The sequence below is a fragment of the Dendrobates tinctorius genome, unplaced genomic scaffold (genome assembly GCF_039654945.1).
Source record: "Dendrobates tinctorius isolate UK_male_01 unplaced genomic scaffold, ASM3965494v1 ptg000250l, whole genome shotgun sequence".
Lineage (NCBI taxonomy): Eukaryota > Metazoa > Chordata > Amphibia > Anura > Dendrobatidae > Dendrobates > Dendrobates tinctorius.
This window is the reverse complement of record NW_027361917.1, coordinates 59,992,473-60,009,829: the sequence shown is the minus strand read 5'-3', so window position 1 is coordinate 60,009,829 and position 17,357 is coordinate 59,992,473. Positions and strand designations below refer to the sequence as shown.

General features: G+C 36.5%; 1 protein-coding gene across 5 annotated transcripts in view; it reads left to right on the top strand.

Annotated features, from left to right (window-relative positions):
• ADGRG6 (adhesion G protein-coupled receptor G6) overlaps positions 1-15,388 on the top strand; it is a 233,546-nt gene extending 218,158 nt beyond the window's left edge. For 4 of the 5 annotated variants that reach the window (XM_073557709.1, XM_073557708.1, XM_073557706.1 and 1 more), the window contains 5 exons: positions 1-106; positions 332-615; positions 963-1,064; positions 1,550-1,708; positions 10,533-15,388. In XM_073557709.1, coding sequence (XP_073413810.1) covers positions 1-106; positions 332-615; positions 963-1,064; positions 1,550-1,708; positions 10,533-10,711 — 830 coding nt within the window. In that variant the 3' untranslated portion in view covers positions 10,712-15,388. Of the gene's footprint in view, positions 107-331; positions 616-962; positions 1,065-1,549; positions 1,709-5,776; positions 5,824-10,532 lie in introns of all 5 variants that reach the window. The other variant, XM_073557707.1, reaches the window with a different exon arrangement.
• Positions 15,389-17,357: the final 1,969 nt, after the last annotated feature.

The window sequence follows — 17,357 nt, the reverse complement described above, 5'->3', positions numbered from 1 at the left end:
GTGTTCCTGCCGTAGTAGTTGCAATTGTTCTGGCAAGTACACATAAAGACAGTGCCTATGGGAAAAGCATGTATGGGCAGGATTCTGATGGAAATGGTGATGCATTGTAAGTATGGTTATTATAATACTGTTTTTTGTGGAAAATCACATAGATTTATTTTCTCCACCTATATCTAAAATGCTATGGTTGTTTCCTGTTGCGGCTTGTATTGTTCTTGAGCATAAATGGCTTAACTTTTTGGTGGACTTACATGGTTTTGTATGAAGACTCATAAGTAAATCTCACCTTTCACAACCTGACTATTTACGCATGCAATTATTTTTTTTTCAGCTGTTGGATAAAAAGCAACATCGTTTTTTATGTGACCTGTGTTGCTTATTTCGGAGTGATGTTCCTGATGAATATAGCCATGTTCATCGTGGTGATGGTACAGATCTGTGGAAGAAATGGGAAAAGGACTAATCGCAGTATTAGAGAAGAGGTTTTACGGAACATGCGCAGTGTTGTCAGCCTGACATTCCTTCTGGGGATGACATGGGGTTTTGCTTTTTTTGCTTGGGGAAATGCTACCTTAGCATTCATGTACCTTTTCACCATATTCAACTCTTTGCAAGGTACAGTGTATGAAATGGTCGCAGTATAACGTGTCCTAACCATTTTCATGTGTGTTTGTATGGTTTGTATTTCCTTTTGTGCTTTTTGGATACTTGTGTATTAATATTAGAGGTAATGTGTATTAGAATTTGGAAATAGGTAATTAATTCAGGATTTTATACTAAATGCCAAATATGTGGTGGAATATGACAAACATTTTTTTCTAAGATAAATAGAAAATAGTAAACCTTCCTCTTAAACATTATTCGTATCTGTCTGACTCCACACTACAAGGGTTTAGATTGAACTAGATGGACTCACGTCTCTTTCTAGCATTCTTTCTCAACAATTTATTTGTTCTCTGTAGGTTTATTCATTTTTGTTTTCCACTGTGCATTAAAAGAAAATGTACAAAAACAATGGAGGAGGCATCTGTGCTGTGGGAAACTTCGACTATCAGATAATTCAGGTAAAGTCAGAAGGATTGAATGTTAGGTGTTTATACAACTCATTGCAAGGAATGGGGGGAGTTTGGTAAGGCTGTGTGCACATGCTGCGGATTCTGCTGCGGTTCCGCAGCGTTTTTGGCCCTGCGGAACTGCAGCAGTTCCGCAGACATGGTACAGTACCATGTTACCCTATGGATTTTAAAAACCGCTATGCTCACACTGCGTTTTTTTCCGTGCGGTTTTGCTGCGGTTTATAAACCGCAGCATGTCAATTGTTTCTGCGGATTCCGCTGCGGTTTCACACCTTTATCATAGTAGAGGTGTGAAACCGCAGGGGAAAAACACAGGCCAAACCGCATGAAAACCGCAGGTCACTTTACCTGCGGTTTTACCTGCGGTTCCGTGCAGAAAAACCCGCAGGTGAATCCGCAGTGTGTGCACATAGCCTTATTCTTCCAATGTTTAATGTTGTCAAGTAACAGTCAGACACGATTTTACTTTTCAGATTGGAGTAAAACAGCCACGAATAACACAAAGAAGGTCAGCTCTGATAATCTGGGGAAGTCACTTTCTTCTAGTTCCATAGGCTCAAATTCTACATACTGGACGTCAAAATCAAAGTCTAGTTCGAATACATTCTTTAATAAAAGGAACAGTAGCACCGGTGAGTTTCATTCATTTTTGTTGTTACTGTTTTATTCCAATATATATATATATATATATGTCAGTGAAATTTACCGTACGCTTAAAAAAATCGTAGCAGATTGACAACGGCCAAGTATGGCACCAGTCTGAGTCTTTTCATAGCAATTTATTGTATTTTTTACAGCCATAACTCTTATATGTTCATCAAGTTAATTATTTTACAATAGTAGCATCACTTGGTACCTACAAATAATTGAGCAACTTTTTTTGAAGGAGGGCTAAGGGATAGGCAAAACAACCATTTTTTAGCTTTACTTATTTTTTAGGCTGTACACTTTAAGCTACAACTAACATATTTATTTTACTTATTTTAGTATTTTAATTTTTTTGTTGTTGCCATGTTCTGGGAGCCATAAGGTCTTTTTTTCACTTTCTGTTAACCTAGTTTCACTAAGGCTTGATTTTTTCACGACAAGTTATATTTTTCAGTATTTTGAGGTACATATAACTCATTGATTAGCTAATTTTTAGGCGGATAATTAGAGATTTTCTGGTATTTTTTAGGTGTTTACAATGATATAAACAATAATTATACTTTATTATGCACATTCTTATTATTACGGCATTACAAAATATCTATGTATTTTTGTCCGTATCATTAATTTTGCGCAACATATGGATTTTCACTGGAAAAAAATAGTTTTATAATACTTTACGCTCATCCTTTTTTTTAAAGAAACTGATTTTTTAATTTTCATTTCTTCTTTAGATTTTTATGATTGTTTAAATAACATACTGCAAAACTCTGTATTGCAGTGTATTATTGGTTATAAGTAATCCATCAACAAGTAACCGATTAAGCCTCCTTTACGGAGAAATTAATAGGTGAATACGGATTGCACGTACAGGGAACTTTCTCAGACCTCAAAGTGGCATGAAGTCATAAATGACTAAATAAATCACCGATGAAATGACAAAGGTTGCCTAGTGGTTACCTAGAGTGGTTAACTAGAGTCCCTTCCTTCTAGGTAACCTTAAATGCCATGGTTGCTATTGAAAGCAGCATCTAATCGGTTAACCATTAAAGACGTTGCCCACTACTTTTTGCTTGATGACCTATCAATAGGATAGGTCATCAATGTTTAATCGTCAGGGGTCCAACACCTGGCACCCCAGCCAATCACTCCTAAGGATAGGCCATCAATCAAAAAGTAGTGGACAACATCTTTAGGTTATTCATTCAGCAAGAATATTGTCATTGCTTGCTGGTACCACCAATATACCTGGGTTGTTCTTTAGATATAGTGCATTTGGGAAGAGCAGACGTCACTTTATTCAGCAAATTGCCTCTCATCCTTTACTTCAGCAACCAGGACCTTTTAGAGCTATTAGAGGAGAATCATAAGATTCATAGCATAATGTCAATAACACTTGTGGTCTAGTAGTCTGTAAACAAGCTTAGCGATGATTAAAAGGATTGTATAATACTAGAAAAAATATGAGTGCAATCACAGGATGAATCTGGTACTACAGAGTCATCAACTTAAAGGGGTTGCTAGAAATACTTTAAAAAGGACCATCATAGTGTAATGAAATAAAATAATATGCAAAAAGGCATGATTTACCAGTGTCACTATTCCAATGTAACCCAGCAATTTTTTGGTTACTAAGCTACAGCTTTGAAACACTGTTAACACATGTGACTACTGCAGCCCATCCCTTGCCTCAATAATGTGATTACTTAGGCCAGTGATTGGCTGTAGCACTCACATGTCAAAGTATAGTCATGACTGCAGCCAAGTAAGCAAAGACCAATGGGGAGAATCGGAATAGGGAATTTAGCAGGAAAGTTTTGCGTTTTTTTCAATTTTTTTTTAAAGGTAAAGAGAATTGAAAGTTTTGTTTCTTTATATTATTGGATCAATGATCTTCATTTGGGTTACTGCAGCCCAAACTGTGAATTATCTTTACCTTCAAGCTTCCTGCTGTAGTTTATTTCCGTCCACGAGGCAGCAAAAACAGTTATTGAGCTTTCACAGGAATTGTTCCTAGTACACAACTCACTCAGTTTAGCAGATTACCTGGAGCTATTTTATCTTTTTAGAAAAGTATCACCCTGTGCACTCTGGTTCACTCTTTATCCCTAAAGTTTATTCTTTTAAGATTTTTTTACATTTCTCCTATTGACCCATTTTTTTAACATCTAGAGCGAAAAGATTAATGTTGAATGTTTAATAGATTAAAAAGTTTACTTTAAGTAATAAATTCAAAGATTTGACAAAGCTTTATATTATTACATTTACTCAAGATTACAGTTAATTTCAGCACATACAATTAGGTCCAGAAATATTTGGATAGTGATTGAATCTTCGGGTTTTAGACTCTTCAAGCCAATATTTTTTATTTAAAATGAAACAACTGAGATGCAATTGAATTGTAGACTTTCAGGTTTAATTAAAGAGGTTGAACAAAAATATCCCGTGAAACATTTAGGAATTGTATCCATTTTTCTGAAAAGCCTCCTCATTTCAGAGACTCAAAAGGAATTGGATAAATTAACTTTATGATAAATAAAATTTAAATTTGTAATACTTTGTAGAGAATCTTTTGCAGGTATTGACTTCCTGAAATGTTTAAGCCATGGATGCCACCAAATTCTGGGTTTCTTCCCTTTTGATTCTTTGCCAGACCTTTACTGCAGCTGACTTCAGTTGTTGCTTGTTTGTGGGCCTTTCTTCCTTAAGTTTTGTCTTAAGCATGTGAAATGCAGCCTCAATGGGGTTGAGATCTGGTGATTGACTCAGCCATTGCAGAATATTGCACTTCTTTACCTTTAAACACTCCTGCCTTGTTTTCACAGTATGTTTTAGATCAACCAACTGTACTGTGAAGCGCTTCATCAACCTTCTTCCATTTGGTTGAATGTGAGCAGAAAGTATAGCCCTATACACTTCAGAATTCATTCAGCTGCTTTTGCCTTCAGTCACATCATCAATAAACACTAGTGACCACTGAAAATTGGAAGTCATGTATGCCCATGTCATCACACTGCCTCCACTATGTTTTACAGACGATGTGGTGTGCTTTGGCACATGAGCTGATCCAAGCTTTATTGAAATTTTCTTCTTCTCGTCATTCTTGTACAGGTTGATCTTAGTTTAATCTGTCCAAAAGATGCTTTTCGCAAACTGGGCAGGCTTCTTTAGATGTTTTTACCAAAGTCTAATCTGTCCTTTCTTTTTTTTAAGGTTGATTAATGGTTTGCACTTAGTGGTCATTCCTTTGTATTTGCTCTTGTGAAGTCTTCTCTTTATGGTAGACTTTGAAACTGAAACATCTACTTGGGAGAGAGTCTTCTTCATTTGGTTGATGCTATGAAAGGGATTTTCTGCTCCATGGATAGGATTCTGCGATCACCCACCACTTTTGTTGTCCGTAGTCATCCAGGCCTTATTGAGTTCCAAGTTCACCAGTGCTCTCTATTTTTTGCAAAATGTACCAAACTGGTACATTGATTTGTCCACTCCTAACATTTTTGCTATCTGTCTGATGGATTTCATCTTTTTGTTCAGTCTAATGATGGTTTGTTTTTTCCCATAGAGGCTACATGTGGGTTCACAACAACAGCTTCTGAATGCAGATGACACATCTGGAATGATCTCCAGACCTTTTAGCCGCTTAATTGATAATAGATTAAGGATGAAATAGCTTTTAAAGCCCATTAAAGAGTTTTCAAGATAATTGTCCATTTACTTTTGATTCCTTTAGCAAGAGGCAGCTACATATTAAAGAGCTGTAATTCCTAAACACTTACTCCAACTAGGACAAGAATACCCTGAAATTAAAGCACTTAAAGACCATATTAGTTATATAACTGTATACGTATATGTTTTGGTAAACAGCTAAAATGCCAAATTTGTGTGACTATCTAAATATTTCTGGACCTTAATGTAAAAGTGCTACTTGTACAGTGCTTCAGTAGGGATTTGACTGTGTACATTTAATGTTTTGTGTTACAACTTGTGGTTTTCACTAACATGTTTGTTACTTACTAAATTGACCGGTAAATTCCATGTTTATGGCATAGATAATGGCTTCTAAGAGCATCCCTTAACCAGAGGTGGAAACATCCAGGTAATTGCTCCTCTAAGGTTGGTTGGGTGCATGATCTATCAAGAGCTGGGATGGGTACTCTTGCATGTAGTCATACAATGGAAAGGACCATTCTCTAATCAGAATTGCTCATCATTCCATTGCTTCATCTTAGGACATTGATGATCATCTCTAAATTTTCTTATGGCTTTTTCCTTCCTTTTTTGGCTTAATTATTGGTGAAAATAATATTTCAATTTGCTCTTATGCTATTTATACATTCTTATTAAGTGCATGTATCAACTGAATTCATAAATATTGCTGATGCATTTGACATTGTCACTGCTTTTCTTTATAAAATACAATTTTAATTATCAATTATAATACATTTATATATAGCGCCATTTATTCCATGACGCTTTAAAGATGAAAAGGGGAAATATAGACAAGTACAATAAACATGTGTAAGACAAGGGACACACAAGTACTGAAGGAGAGAGGACCATGCCCGCGAGCGCTCACAGTCTTGCCTTAGTTCATAAACAAACTTAGTAAAACTGATGCTCAGCAAAATATTCTCATCTCCATTCACTTTGCAGATAAAACAATTTATCTTAAACTAACAAATTTTTAATCTTATTTAAGAGGCCATGAAAGGATTAGCCTAGACTTAAAAACTGCATATTGCCGAATGCATATTGTAAGTCCATGCTTAATTGTCCCCGAGATGTCAGATGCATACTCTTTATTCTATTGCCTCTAACATCCTATCACAAAATTAGCAGTCTCCCTCCTAAAATAAAGCCATAAAAAATATTTTTTTAAAAGGTAAAAATATAATTATATACTGGAAAAAATATGATAAAGGCTCATACCAGGCCGAGTTCTTAAGGGTTTAAGTGAGTCAAAATGTAGGAAACTGAGATTTGAGGTCTGAAAAAATTAAAACATTTTTTATTTTGGGGGACAGATTTGTCAAGTAATATGCTGCAGCCATAAATTAAAACATTTTGTAACATACATTCATCACGTAGTCCTGTTATGTCAAGTGCTTAAAAATGCAGATATTTGTGAAAATATCACCAAAAGCACTGATTTACCCATTTTCTAAAAAACAATAGTAGTTCCTACTATTGCATTCAACGGGAAAGAGGAGACATCAGCGATTGCTTAATCCCCTTTCCCCAACATGAGTATGCCTATAAGAAATTAGATGATTTTAGGTAATCCAGTGTGCCATTGGCGAAAAATCAAGCTTAGTTAACAAGTAAGTGCATTGGGGGACTGTTGGCGCACTCGGAATGCCTCAACTCACCCCCAAAGCAGTTTCTGGCTAATTTTCATGTGGTTCAAAGCTCAATTTTTCAATGTTGTCAGACTGGATTATTACAAAACATTTTTATTGCTGTAGTTTGACCTATACAGCCATTCCATTTGTTTCTGAAGTGAAATTGTCCTGACAGGTTCCTTTTAACATAGTTCAGACAACTGTATAGTGAAGGTAACAACCATCCTTGGCTACAACTGTACAAATCAAATTGTTACAGTGGATAAGGGGAACACAAATCTTCAAAGATTAGACCTGAAGGGTACATACAGTGAAGTCACTTCCTTCTACAACAACATCTCTTCACTTTCTAGACCTTTTGAATTTAAAGGGCTTTCAGAATCTTGCTTATTGCCACAAACTGTGGATGGGATCTGTGATGGCTCTTGGGATTGTTTTCTGGAAACCTTTCTCTCCTCTCAATTACAGCAGCATGGTCGCCTGCTTGGACATCTAACCGAATGCAATATTGATGAATATGATATGTATTTTATAATAATTGCTTATAACATGATTACATGAATACTTGCATATTGATTATCAACCTGATTGTTATTCATTGTCTTATGTCAGTTATATTAATACTCATTTACCTCATATATATTGTAAAAGTATTATTGTGACTAGGACATACTTAAAGGGAATCTGTCAGCACAGAATGAAGGTGCATCATGGTGTGGCCAATCATTTAAGTGCACTTTCTCACTTCTAGTTTTCCATGTATGAAGCCAGAGCTGTCAATCAAAGAAAAGAGTAGGGATAGAGAGAGTGAAAACAAGCAGACAGAAGGTGCATTTTAATGAATGGCACTGACAAGATGCTCCAAATGCCTGTATTTGGTTTGAACACTCTACTTGGTTCTACTGGCTAACACGGTACAAAGATATACATCTTTTCTGTATTTGGATTGAACACTCATCTTGTGCTGAGTCTCTTTAAAGCGGATATGACAGTCTAAGGCTAAATTCACACTTGGAGTTTTTGCAGCGATTTTATTTTAGCGCATTTTATTATGGAAATTTTCAGCTGTGTTTTACAGTACCAGCAACGACTATGTGATTTCAGAAATCTCATGCACACAGCTTGTTTTTTTTTTTGTCATCAGGATTTTGTACTTTGCATGGTTTTTTGCACTATAAAGCATGTCACTTCTTTTAGCTTTTTTTTCAGCGTTTTTCACCCATTGAAATGAATGGGTGGTGAAAAAACATAGGTATCAGGTCTTGTTGCATTTTTGTGCAAAAATCTGATTCTATAGAATAGGACTTTTTTTTTCCACACTAAACTTTATCAGGATGAACAAAAGACAAATTTAGCATGCCAAAACCGCAGCAAAAAACGCATTAAAAAGGCAAGGAAAACATGTTTTTTTCTGCAGCTTCTTTCCAGCCAAAAGATCAGGCTTTGCTGCAGAAAATTAAAGTGCTGAAAAAACGCCTAGTGAACTTACCCTAATAGACAATCCAAGAAAGCTGAAGGATTGCTATGGTACATGGCATAAAACATATTGTGTAGTTTTTCTACCAAGCCACTGTCAAAAAAGCTCTAGGCTACTGCTAATAAATACTATTCATGAGAATAATCCCCCACAAACTGCCTCCTCTTTCCGCCCACATGTTTATGCTCCACTCAGAATAAGTATGGCATCTTTTTCAGTCTTGCTATCAGACAAATAGTACTATATAGTTCATCTCTTTGCCGTAGAAAAACTTTGGACCTGAACTTACTGTAAAATATACTACCCTCATAAAAAAAACAGTTAGGAGGTTCATGATGTCCTGGGCAAAAGAGTCTGTTAGGAGACACTCATCCAACTTTTCCACACCTGGCTGAGCTTGATGGACATGTCTTTTCATATTAGTAGTTAGAGGAGGACACTTTCTGTGGACTCCTCTGCTCAAGACAATACTTAATGTGAGTCATGAGCTAGTATTAATCTATAATTTCTTTAAATTATTGCAATTCTTTAGATGTAAAACAAAGCCTGATAGAATCATCACTTGAATCATGCTGCCTGCAGTTCAGGCATCATGAACTTGATATTAGATTCTTGTTACCTGGGGAAACATAGGGAGACATAATAACTAAAGAAACATATTAGACAAGATTCAGAAGTTGTGGCTGCAGATCATCTTACACAGTGTCGCCATGCATAGAGGGGTGGCCTTCAAATTTATTGTAGATAAAATATGTCAATAACCATGGTTATGTTTGTACTATATATTTACTGCCTGGTCATTAAAGGAGTTGTCCAACACAAACATTTTTTCAAAGAAATGTTCTGTTTGTGCTTTGATCGGAACATAGCCTGTTACTCAAGCCCAGACTGTCTGAAGAAGGCAAGGACTCAACAAGAAACTTTCAGCCATGTGCTATGAATGATGATGCCATGAGGGGGAACATGGCTAGTGACCCTCAGTTTGTTGTGATTTACTGAGGATATGTATGGGAGAAAGAATATAAGCCACAGAAGTAGTGCAGCCTCCACAGATTCATACTAGTAAACAGCATAATAGTAAAGTGCTTTGGAACTGGAAGTGAATGGGTACTGAGAGTGGGAGTGAGAGAGCTGTAGGGCAGATATAGCTTTGACTGTTGGGAAATGTAGTTTAGAAGCACAAAGGAAGAGCTGGCAGGAAGTTCAAAATGTAAGCAATAACAGAGCACAAGGATTCACCCAAGGGGCTGAATGGCAACTACAAAAATTAATATAAAAAGGTAATAGAAGAGTTTTGAAACTATAGATCTTTTTGTGCCCATAAAATCTCTTTAAATAATTGCAATGGGTCTAAAAAAATGTCAAATGAATAGTGTCTGTATAGCATTTGTTTTGTTATGCACCATTTGAGTTTAATGGGCAAGTCTGATCTAATTTCCAAATCAGGCTAGTGCCTGCTGCAATTTTTTTTCTCATGGACACTTGTTTTGAGTGAAAAGACAGTCATCTAAACTGCCCCATTCAATGCCCTATTCAATAACATTGGTCCATGTTCTCTTCGTAAGTAATATATGCTTATCTGAACCTGACAAAACAGATTTACCTGAAAACATTCTGCAAATATAATTGCAGTAATACTAATAACAGTTATTAACTCATTTGTAAAGAATTGTCTATGCTCATGTGAATAGAACGTACAAAATGAGGTGAATGGAAATTTCTACTAGAAATGTAGCAAATATTACACACGGAAGAGGTACACTTTGGAAATGAACGTTATGTATGTAACACAGTATGGGAGATAGAAAACAAAATGTATTTCTATTCTTATATCCATAAGCTTGTTATCTTGTTATCAATATTTAATCTTGAAAAATCTAGTATAAAAATATTTTTTCTATGGTAATTACACTTTTTTTCAGTCAATTCTGACAATTGTCTTAATCTTTAAAGCTCAGTTGTTGATGACTATTGTTTGCTTTGCAGGTTACATTTTTGGGGAGAGACCCTCAGTCAAGTTTACACCAGTGGACGGTGAACAGACTTCAATTCTTCCTGTTCATCATGTTATTGACAAAGTTAAGGGCTATTGTCATCCTCACTCGGACAACTTCTACAAAAATATCATCATGTCGGACTCGTTCAGCCATAGCACCAAGTTCTGATCCTAGGCATAAAATACAGCAGTTTTCTTTGGTTCATCAGCCGTAAAGAAACTGAACACTCAAAGGAATTTATGTAAAGTAATCTTTAACATTAGTCACACTTATGAAATCATCAAATGATTAATGGGAATTGTCTACATTTTTTTTATTTTCTTTACACTGGCTTCAAGAACCTGTAAAATTATTGTATTTTACAATCATGAAGCATACTTTTGAAAGTCCCAAAGTGAAGAAAGCACAAAAACCAAAGACAGATTTTGGGCTGAGTCAACCAAGTGGATGGTGAACAGACATCAATTATTCCAATTCATCATTGACAAAGTCAAGGGCTATTGTCATCCTCACGAAAACTTCTACAAAACATCATGCCAGATCACCAAGTTCTAACCCTAAGGATAAAATACAACAGTTCACATTGGCTCAGCTGTTGTAAAGAAACTGGACACTCAATGGGTCTATGTGATGATTAACTTAACAAATATTCACATCTTAGTCCTTAACAAAAAGATCCTGAGCCAAAACGTGTCTTCTTAAAGGTGTAACAAGGGATTTTTCTGCAGAACATTGATGCATATAAGTATCTATCCCATTGTATTTAACTGGTTAACTTGCCTCGTTGTGATATCAGTTCAATCATCCTGTTGCCAAAGCAGCCACCTCTTATTATTTCCTGTTCTGAAACCCTTCATACCTATATGTCCACACGTCCACTTTGTATGATAAAAATCGTTCCATACTTTGTTTCGGTAGTTACGAAGAAAAAACAGGAATTTAGGAACAGTACTTATTTTCTAATTTTGGGGTCAATTCCTATTTTTTCCACTAACACAGAATGGAAATTGATATTTTTTATGTTTCACAGGATAGAATAGTGCAGAAGAAAAAATCTTGGCGTAACTACAGAACAAAAATGTTTAAAGCCAAATTCTATACATTTAACTCTCTACTGTTAAAATTATGCTTTTGAACACTAATGAAGTGACATATATATATATATATATATATATATATATATATGGAAGTTTTCATATTATTATTGAAAAGTGCATCCTACGTGTTTGGACTTTAGGACTTGTTTCACCTTTACACAGATCATATGCTCTTCATGGGCTGGGATTTCTTCAGATATTCTCAAGAATTTTTTTCTTCTTTTATTTATTTATATATTTCTATGTTACCTAACTGTGAAGAGCTATGTGGTTAAGCAGTTTTTATGTTTTTTTATGCACTTTTGTAGCTACATGATGCAAAGGAAAGCATGTAGTATGTTTTATCTCTTAACTAAGTTCGTATCCAACGTTAACTGAAGCTGTAATTTTGAAGAAAAAAAATAAGATAGATTTATTCAATAACATTGTTTTTCCTTTTAGATTGTGGGATTATATATTTAAATATAATTGTAACCATTTGATCTCACTATTTGTATTACAAGTTTTGTGACGCTTTTAAGCACTGTCAGAAACATTGGCTTTACCTAAATGGGAACTCAGATCACTAAGGCACTAATTTTAATTAAAAGTAAGATATTTTTTCTGCATTTTATGGTGTTCATACAGTTACATGGTAACTCAATAAGCATGTATTATTCTTGTCACGTGACGATATTCCATTCCAAAAATGCCCTATTTTGACATAGCAAATGTCAAAGAAATGGTAACATGCTTGAGACCCTTCTATAAGAGCCAGATTAGAGCTTTACTAAGCACTACTCCTTGTGGATTAGACCTGTCCATGTATTACATGGTTAGTCTTTCATTTCAACTTCCGAAATATAATTCTGCATTTCCTCTCTAGTGGCTCCTGCAGGAGAGATATATGGCAAGCCACAGCTGAACTTCTGAAGCGGGATAAGTGATGTGGGGATATTCTTATTGAGATTACACCCTTAAAGAGTGATCAGCAATTTATCCCCCCCTCCCACCATAAATCAAAAGTACATTTGAAAAATAAGATTTTTGAAACTTTGTAATATATCTTATTATAGATATCTGCTTCTTTATCTTCTTGGACTGATCTTTAATTCTCAAAATTCTTTAGTGAACATAGATGTCCTCATACTGAGATAACAAATGATAGTTGGTGCTCACAATTGTCACGTATGCTCCCTTTGCAGTCACTTTGCAGCTTTGAAATGACTACTTTGAACAGGCTTGGCACAAGCTGCTCTGTTTCCCAGAACCCAGGAGTTGTCCTGACCTTCACCCTTTAACTACTGTACAGGGATTTGGACTTACACAGGCTAGGGCCTGTATTGTAAGGGTTCCAATGGATTGTGATGAATAAGAAAATGCTCACACAAGAATTGAATTTACTAAATTGATTTACTTAATAAATGAATAAAAAATATAAAACTATAAATACATATGCATTAATCAGAAACAAGCATTATTCATACGTTACATTATTCAGATAGACGTCAACCAGTCATCCTCCAGGAGCCAAAAAGAGCCTGAGCACATGTGTCCTGGTTCTTTTAAATGTCCAGCTAAAAGGTGTGTCCAGCCCCATCATGTGGGGAATTATGTCACAAGTCTATTGTGCATTGGCTATAAACACATCCCCTCAATACCTGTTTTAACCAGTATATAATACAGGAAGCTAGAGGGGGCCTCATGTGTGCCACATGGCAGAAATGCAGCAAGCTGGAGGAGGGGCTTCGGAGCACAAGATAACATCCTTGGGAAAGTTAGCACACCCAATCTAATTAGGGTAGTTGCCTTGAATATCAATGGTCCTTTGTTGATGGATAAACAAATAACCAGTAATTTACATTCCTTAATCTTAAGTAAGTTTCAGTGACGTTTTGCTTACCTCATCTCAGTGTATATTATATTAAACTGATTGAAACCATATAAAATTAACTCATAGTATACAGGGCCATAGAGACAGCTGCTGTATAATGGCACAAACTGGCAAGAAGGATAATTAGTTAGCCAGGTCAGATCCAAGAGGTTATGTCAAGGGCAGAATCATAAAATAAGTAGTAAATATTCAAATTGAGCTCAAAAGAACAGGAATAATCAGTACAAAACAAAGGATCACAGACAAAGGTATATAGTAGGATAACAGAACTATTGACTGTCAGTGGACTCAGACCTTCAGGGTCTTAAATAGCTGACTGCCCTGCCCAGGGCTCTGAGGAAGGAGTTCGGGGTTCGGACGCAAGTTTGCCTTATCTCCGGCCCTGAGCTCGAACTTTACAAAAAAACTCGGGCGAGCCCACCGATCCCGAACATCGGGGGGTTCGCCCATCACTAGTTGCAAGCAACAATAATGTTCTATGGATAACTGCAACTGTTGTTTTAGGAGAACATGCAGCTATATTTGCATCTTACTCCTCCTTCCCCCTCCCATTTCCATAGAATTTTATAAGCAGCATTGGTCATTTCCTGTCTTAGTAATGGGAAAATACATCTTCACTGAACACAGATTTTACCCTTGAATTGAGACTGAAATACCAATTCAGGAGGTAAAAAAAAGCCGATTTCTCTGATAAGATATATTACAAAAAACCTGCTTAATTTCATGTGTACTATGTAATGTGACTTGTGCAGTCATGGAAACCAGTTTATTTCTTCACATCACTCATTTTTTATGTACTGTCTCGGACCAATTTTGTGGCAAATAAATACGGTATGTTTCTATTTGCGATGAATGCCTGTTGAAGATAAGTTATAACTGTTTAGTAACTGGGAAGAGTCTTGCTGCGATTTAATGTGTTCACCAGTTATACCAATACATCTTCTTATTGTCATGCGCATTAATGTGTCCCACCAGAATTGTTACTCCACTCAGGGACTGGAGTAACATTATTGGTGTGAGTTATAGAACTTTTCATGAATTGGCCAGGCAAGCACTAACACCCTTGTTATATCCACTTTCACAGATCTGGCTGGGACTCACAAAACTCACAAAATTTATGAGCAACCTCAAAAAAGTTTACGACTTTTTAATGTGTTTTACGCCATAAACCTGGCAGAAACACTTTGATGTATGGGCAATAAAGTATATAAAAATTCTCTAAACAAATAATGTGAAATATCTAACTGCTGACCATATCCATTTTTTGTCATCAACCAAATATTTGTGCCTAATAGTCATATTTCAAGAGAATATGGAGATAATTTGAAAAGGGAACAGATGTGTGAAATCACAGTAAAAAGGTCAACCATACCTGTATATGTTGCTTTATTTTTATAGTGTTTTGTTTCCTTTTTACTACCATGTAGTAGAATATTAATCTCTTAATGCCTGTTACTTTTAAGTGTCACGATGAGTAGTAGCCAGTCAGTTTTCAGCTTTCACACTGAAGTGTATTCATTTCTCACTGTACAGTATAATTATTCCTTAGTTATTGCTATACTGTTTTATGGTAGCCCCAGCGTCCTGTGGCTAATGTCGCCTCCTATGTATATATTTATTTATTGATTTGTTTGAATGTGTCATTTGATGTTTGTTTTGATAAGCTTCAGCATATTCATGTCTTGTTATGATAAAGATCGGAGTGTGGTAATTGGTAAGGTTATGGAGAGAAAGGGCCTTTTATTGCGCCACATGTTCCTTTCACTGTATGAAATACAATTACTGTGTGAAGCTTTCCGTCATTTAGATGATGTGATGTATAGCTTGTTCTAAACTGAAAATTGTCATATTTTGAAATAAATACATAAATATGAATGTTTTTCTAGTGGCTTTTATTTATCAAAAAGATAAGTAAGCAATCATTTTTACATGTAGTTTTCAAATACCAAAGTGACTTTTATTGCAAATGTCCATCTATGCTAAAAGTCTCAATAAATACCTGGTTTAATTCTTCATTTCCATTGTTCTTCTCCATTATAGGAGCAGGACACAGAAAATGAGAGTATTGCAGGATACTTTTCATGATGGATACCAAGGCCTCCTTAATCATTGCCTATGTGCCTGTTTTTTGCCCAGTTTTGTGTGTTTGGTACATTTTTTATTCTATTTGCACTTTTTTGAATTATATTTTATATTCTAAAAAATGTATAGATACCCTGCAGAAAGGGAAACAAGTAAATAGTAAGGGTGAGTGCACACGTTGCGGATTGTGCTGCGGATTTGGCTAAATCCGCAGGTCAAATGACCTGCGTTTTACCTGCGGATTAGCCTGCGGTTTTCCCCTACGTTCTGACACCTGGTGATGGAGCAGGTGTCCAACCGCTGTGGATTCCGCGCAAAGAATTGACATGCTGCGGATTTAAAACCGCAGCTAATCCGCGCAGAAAAATCTGCAGCATGTGCACTGCTTTTTTCAATTTCCATAGACTATAAAGGTACTGTACAATGCAGCAGAAACTGCTGCGGGTCCTCAGAGCCAAATCCGCAGCAGAATCCACAACGTGTGTACAGACCCTTGAATACACGTAATAACAAAGGGTACTTAGTTGAGACTGTTTTGATCAAAAAAGTGTATGAGCCATCCCACTGTGACAAGGTGTACCCACTCAGGATACGTTACTTTATCATTTTGGATCGAAATTGCAACATGTTTTTAGCCTCATATGCACATGTTATCTTGTTTCTTTTTTACAACTCCTTATGCTTTTTTTGTAAGCCTGTAGATTTAATTGGGCTCAGTCATCTTGTAGCTATCCCTTTCATTATTCAGCACTAAGTGCCATGGAGAGGCAAAAACATTCCCTGTGAATGGATGTGCATTTTTGTAAATTAACCATTGTAGAAGCTGGTATTGCATTTTCATGGGAACCATATTAACACATGTATTTAGTTTTTCAATATTCCATCTAGTAGTCAACTGAACAAATACAAACAGGGGAAATTTGTGCAAACATTTTAGTCAGGTGTACAAAAATCGTTCCAAAGTAAGAATGCTTTAAAAAATAGAAATGTTTAATAGTTTATTTTTATCAGTTAATTTAATGTAATGTGATTGACCAAAAGAGAAATCATATTAATATTTGATACCATTAAGATGTATATCTTTGTACCGTGTAAGGCCTCTTTCACACATCAGGTTTTCGCCGTCAGGCGCGATCCGGCGCTTTTGACAGAAACCGGATCCGGCGAAATGCAATGCCGGATCCGTTTTCCCCCCCATTGACTTGCATTTGCGCCGGATCGCGCCGGATGGCCATGTGTTTCATCCGGTTTTCGCCGGATCCGGCAATGTGTCGCGATCCGGCGTCTGGAAAAAACGGTGACTGTAACGTTTTTTGTCTCCGTCGAAAAAGCCGGACACGCCGGATCCGGCGCGTCCGGCTTTTTCACACAATGAAAGTCTATGAGCGCCGCAATGCGCCGGATCCGGCGAAAGCCGGATCCGTCGGCCGGATCCGATTTTTTGGTCTGAGCATGCTCAGTAGCTCTGCCCACAAGACATATATAAAAGCAAGACAGTGGGACCCACAGCCACACCCAACATGCCACCCAAGACAGCAACCAGGCGCAGGAGAAGGCAGGAGACATCTGCAGCAGCACCATCAGCACCACCCCAATTGGAGCAGCATGCTGAACAACGGGAGGGGAGTCCAGCAGCAGATGAGAGACGGTAATTATCAAATCACCCATTCCTCCAAACTAGGGCTATTGAATATCAAGATATTCATTGGCCCTTTGTTTCTCTTTATTCAACAGCCGCCCAAGAGATGCAGCAGCAGCAGCA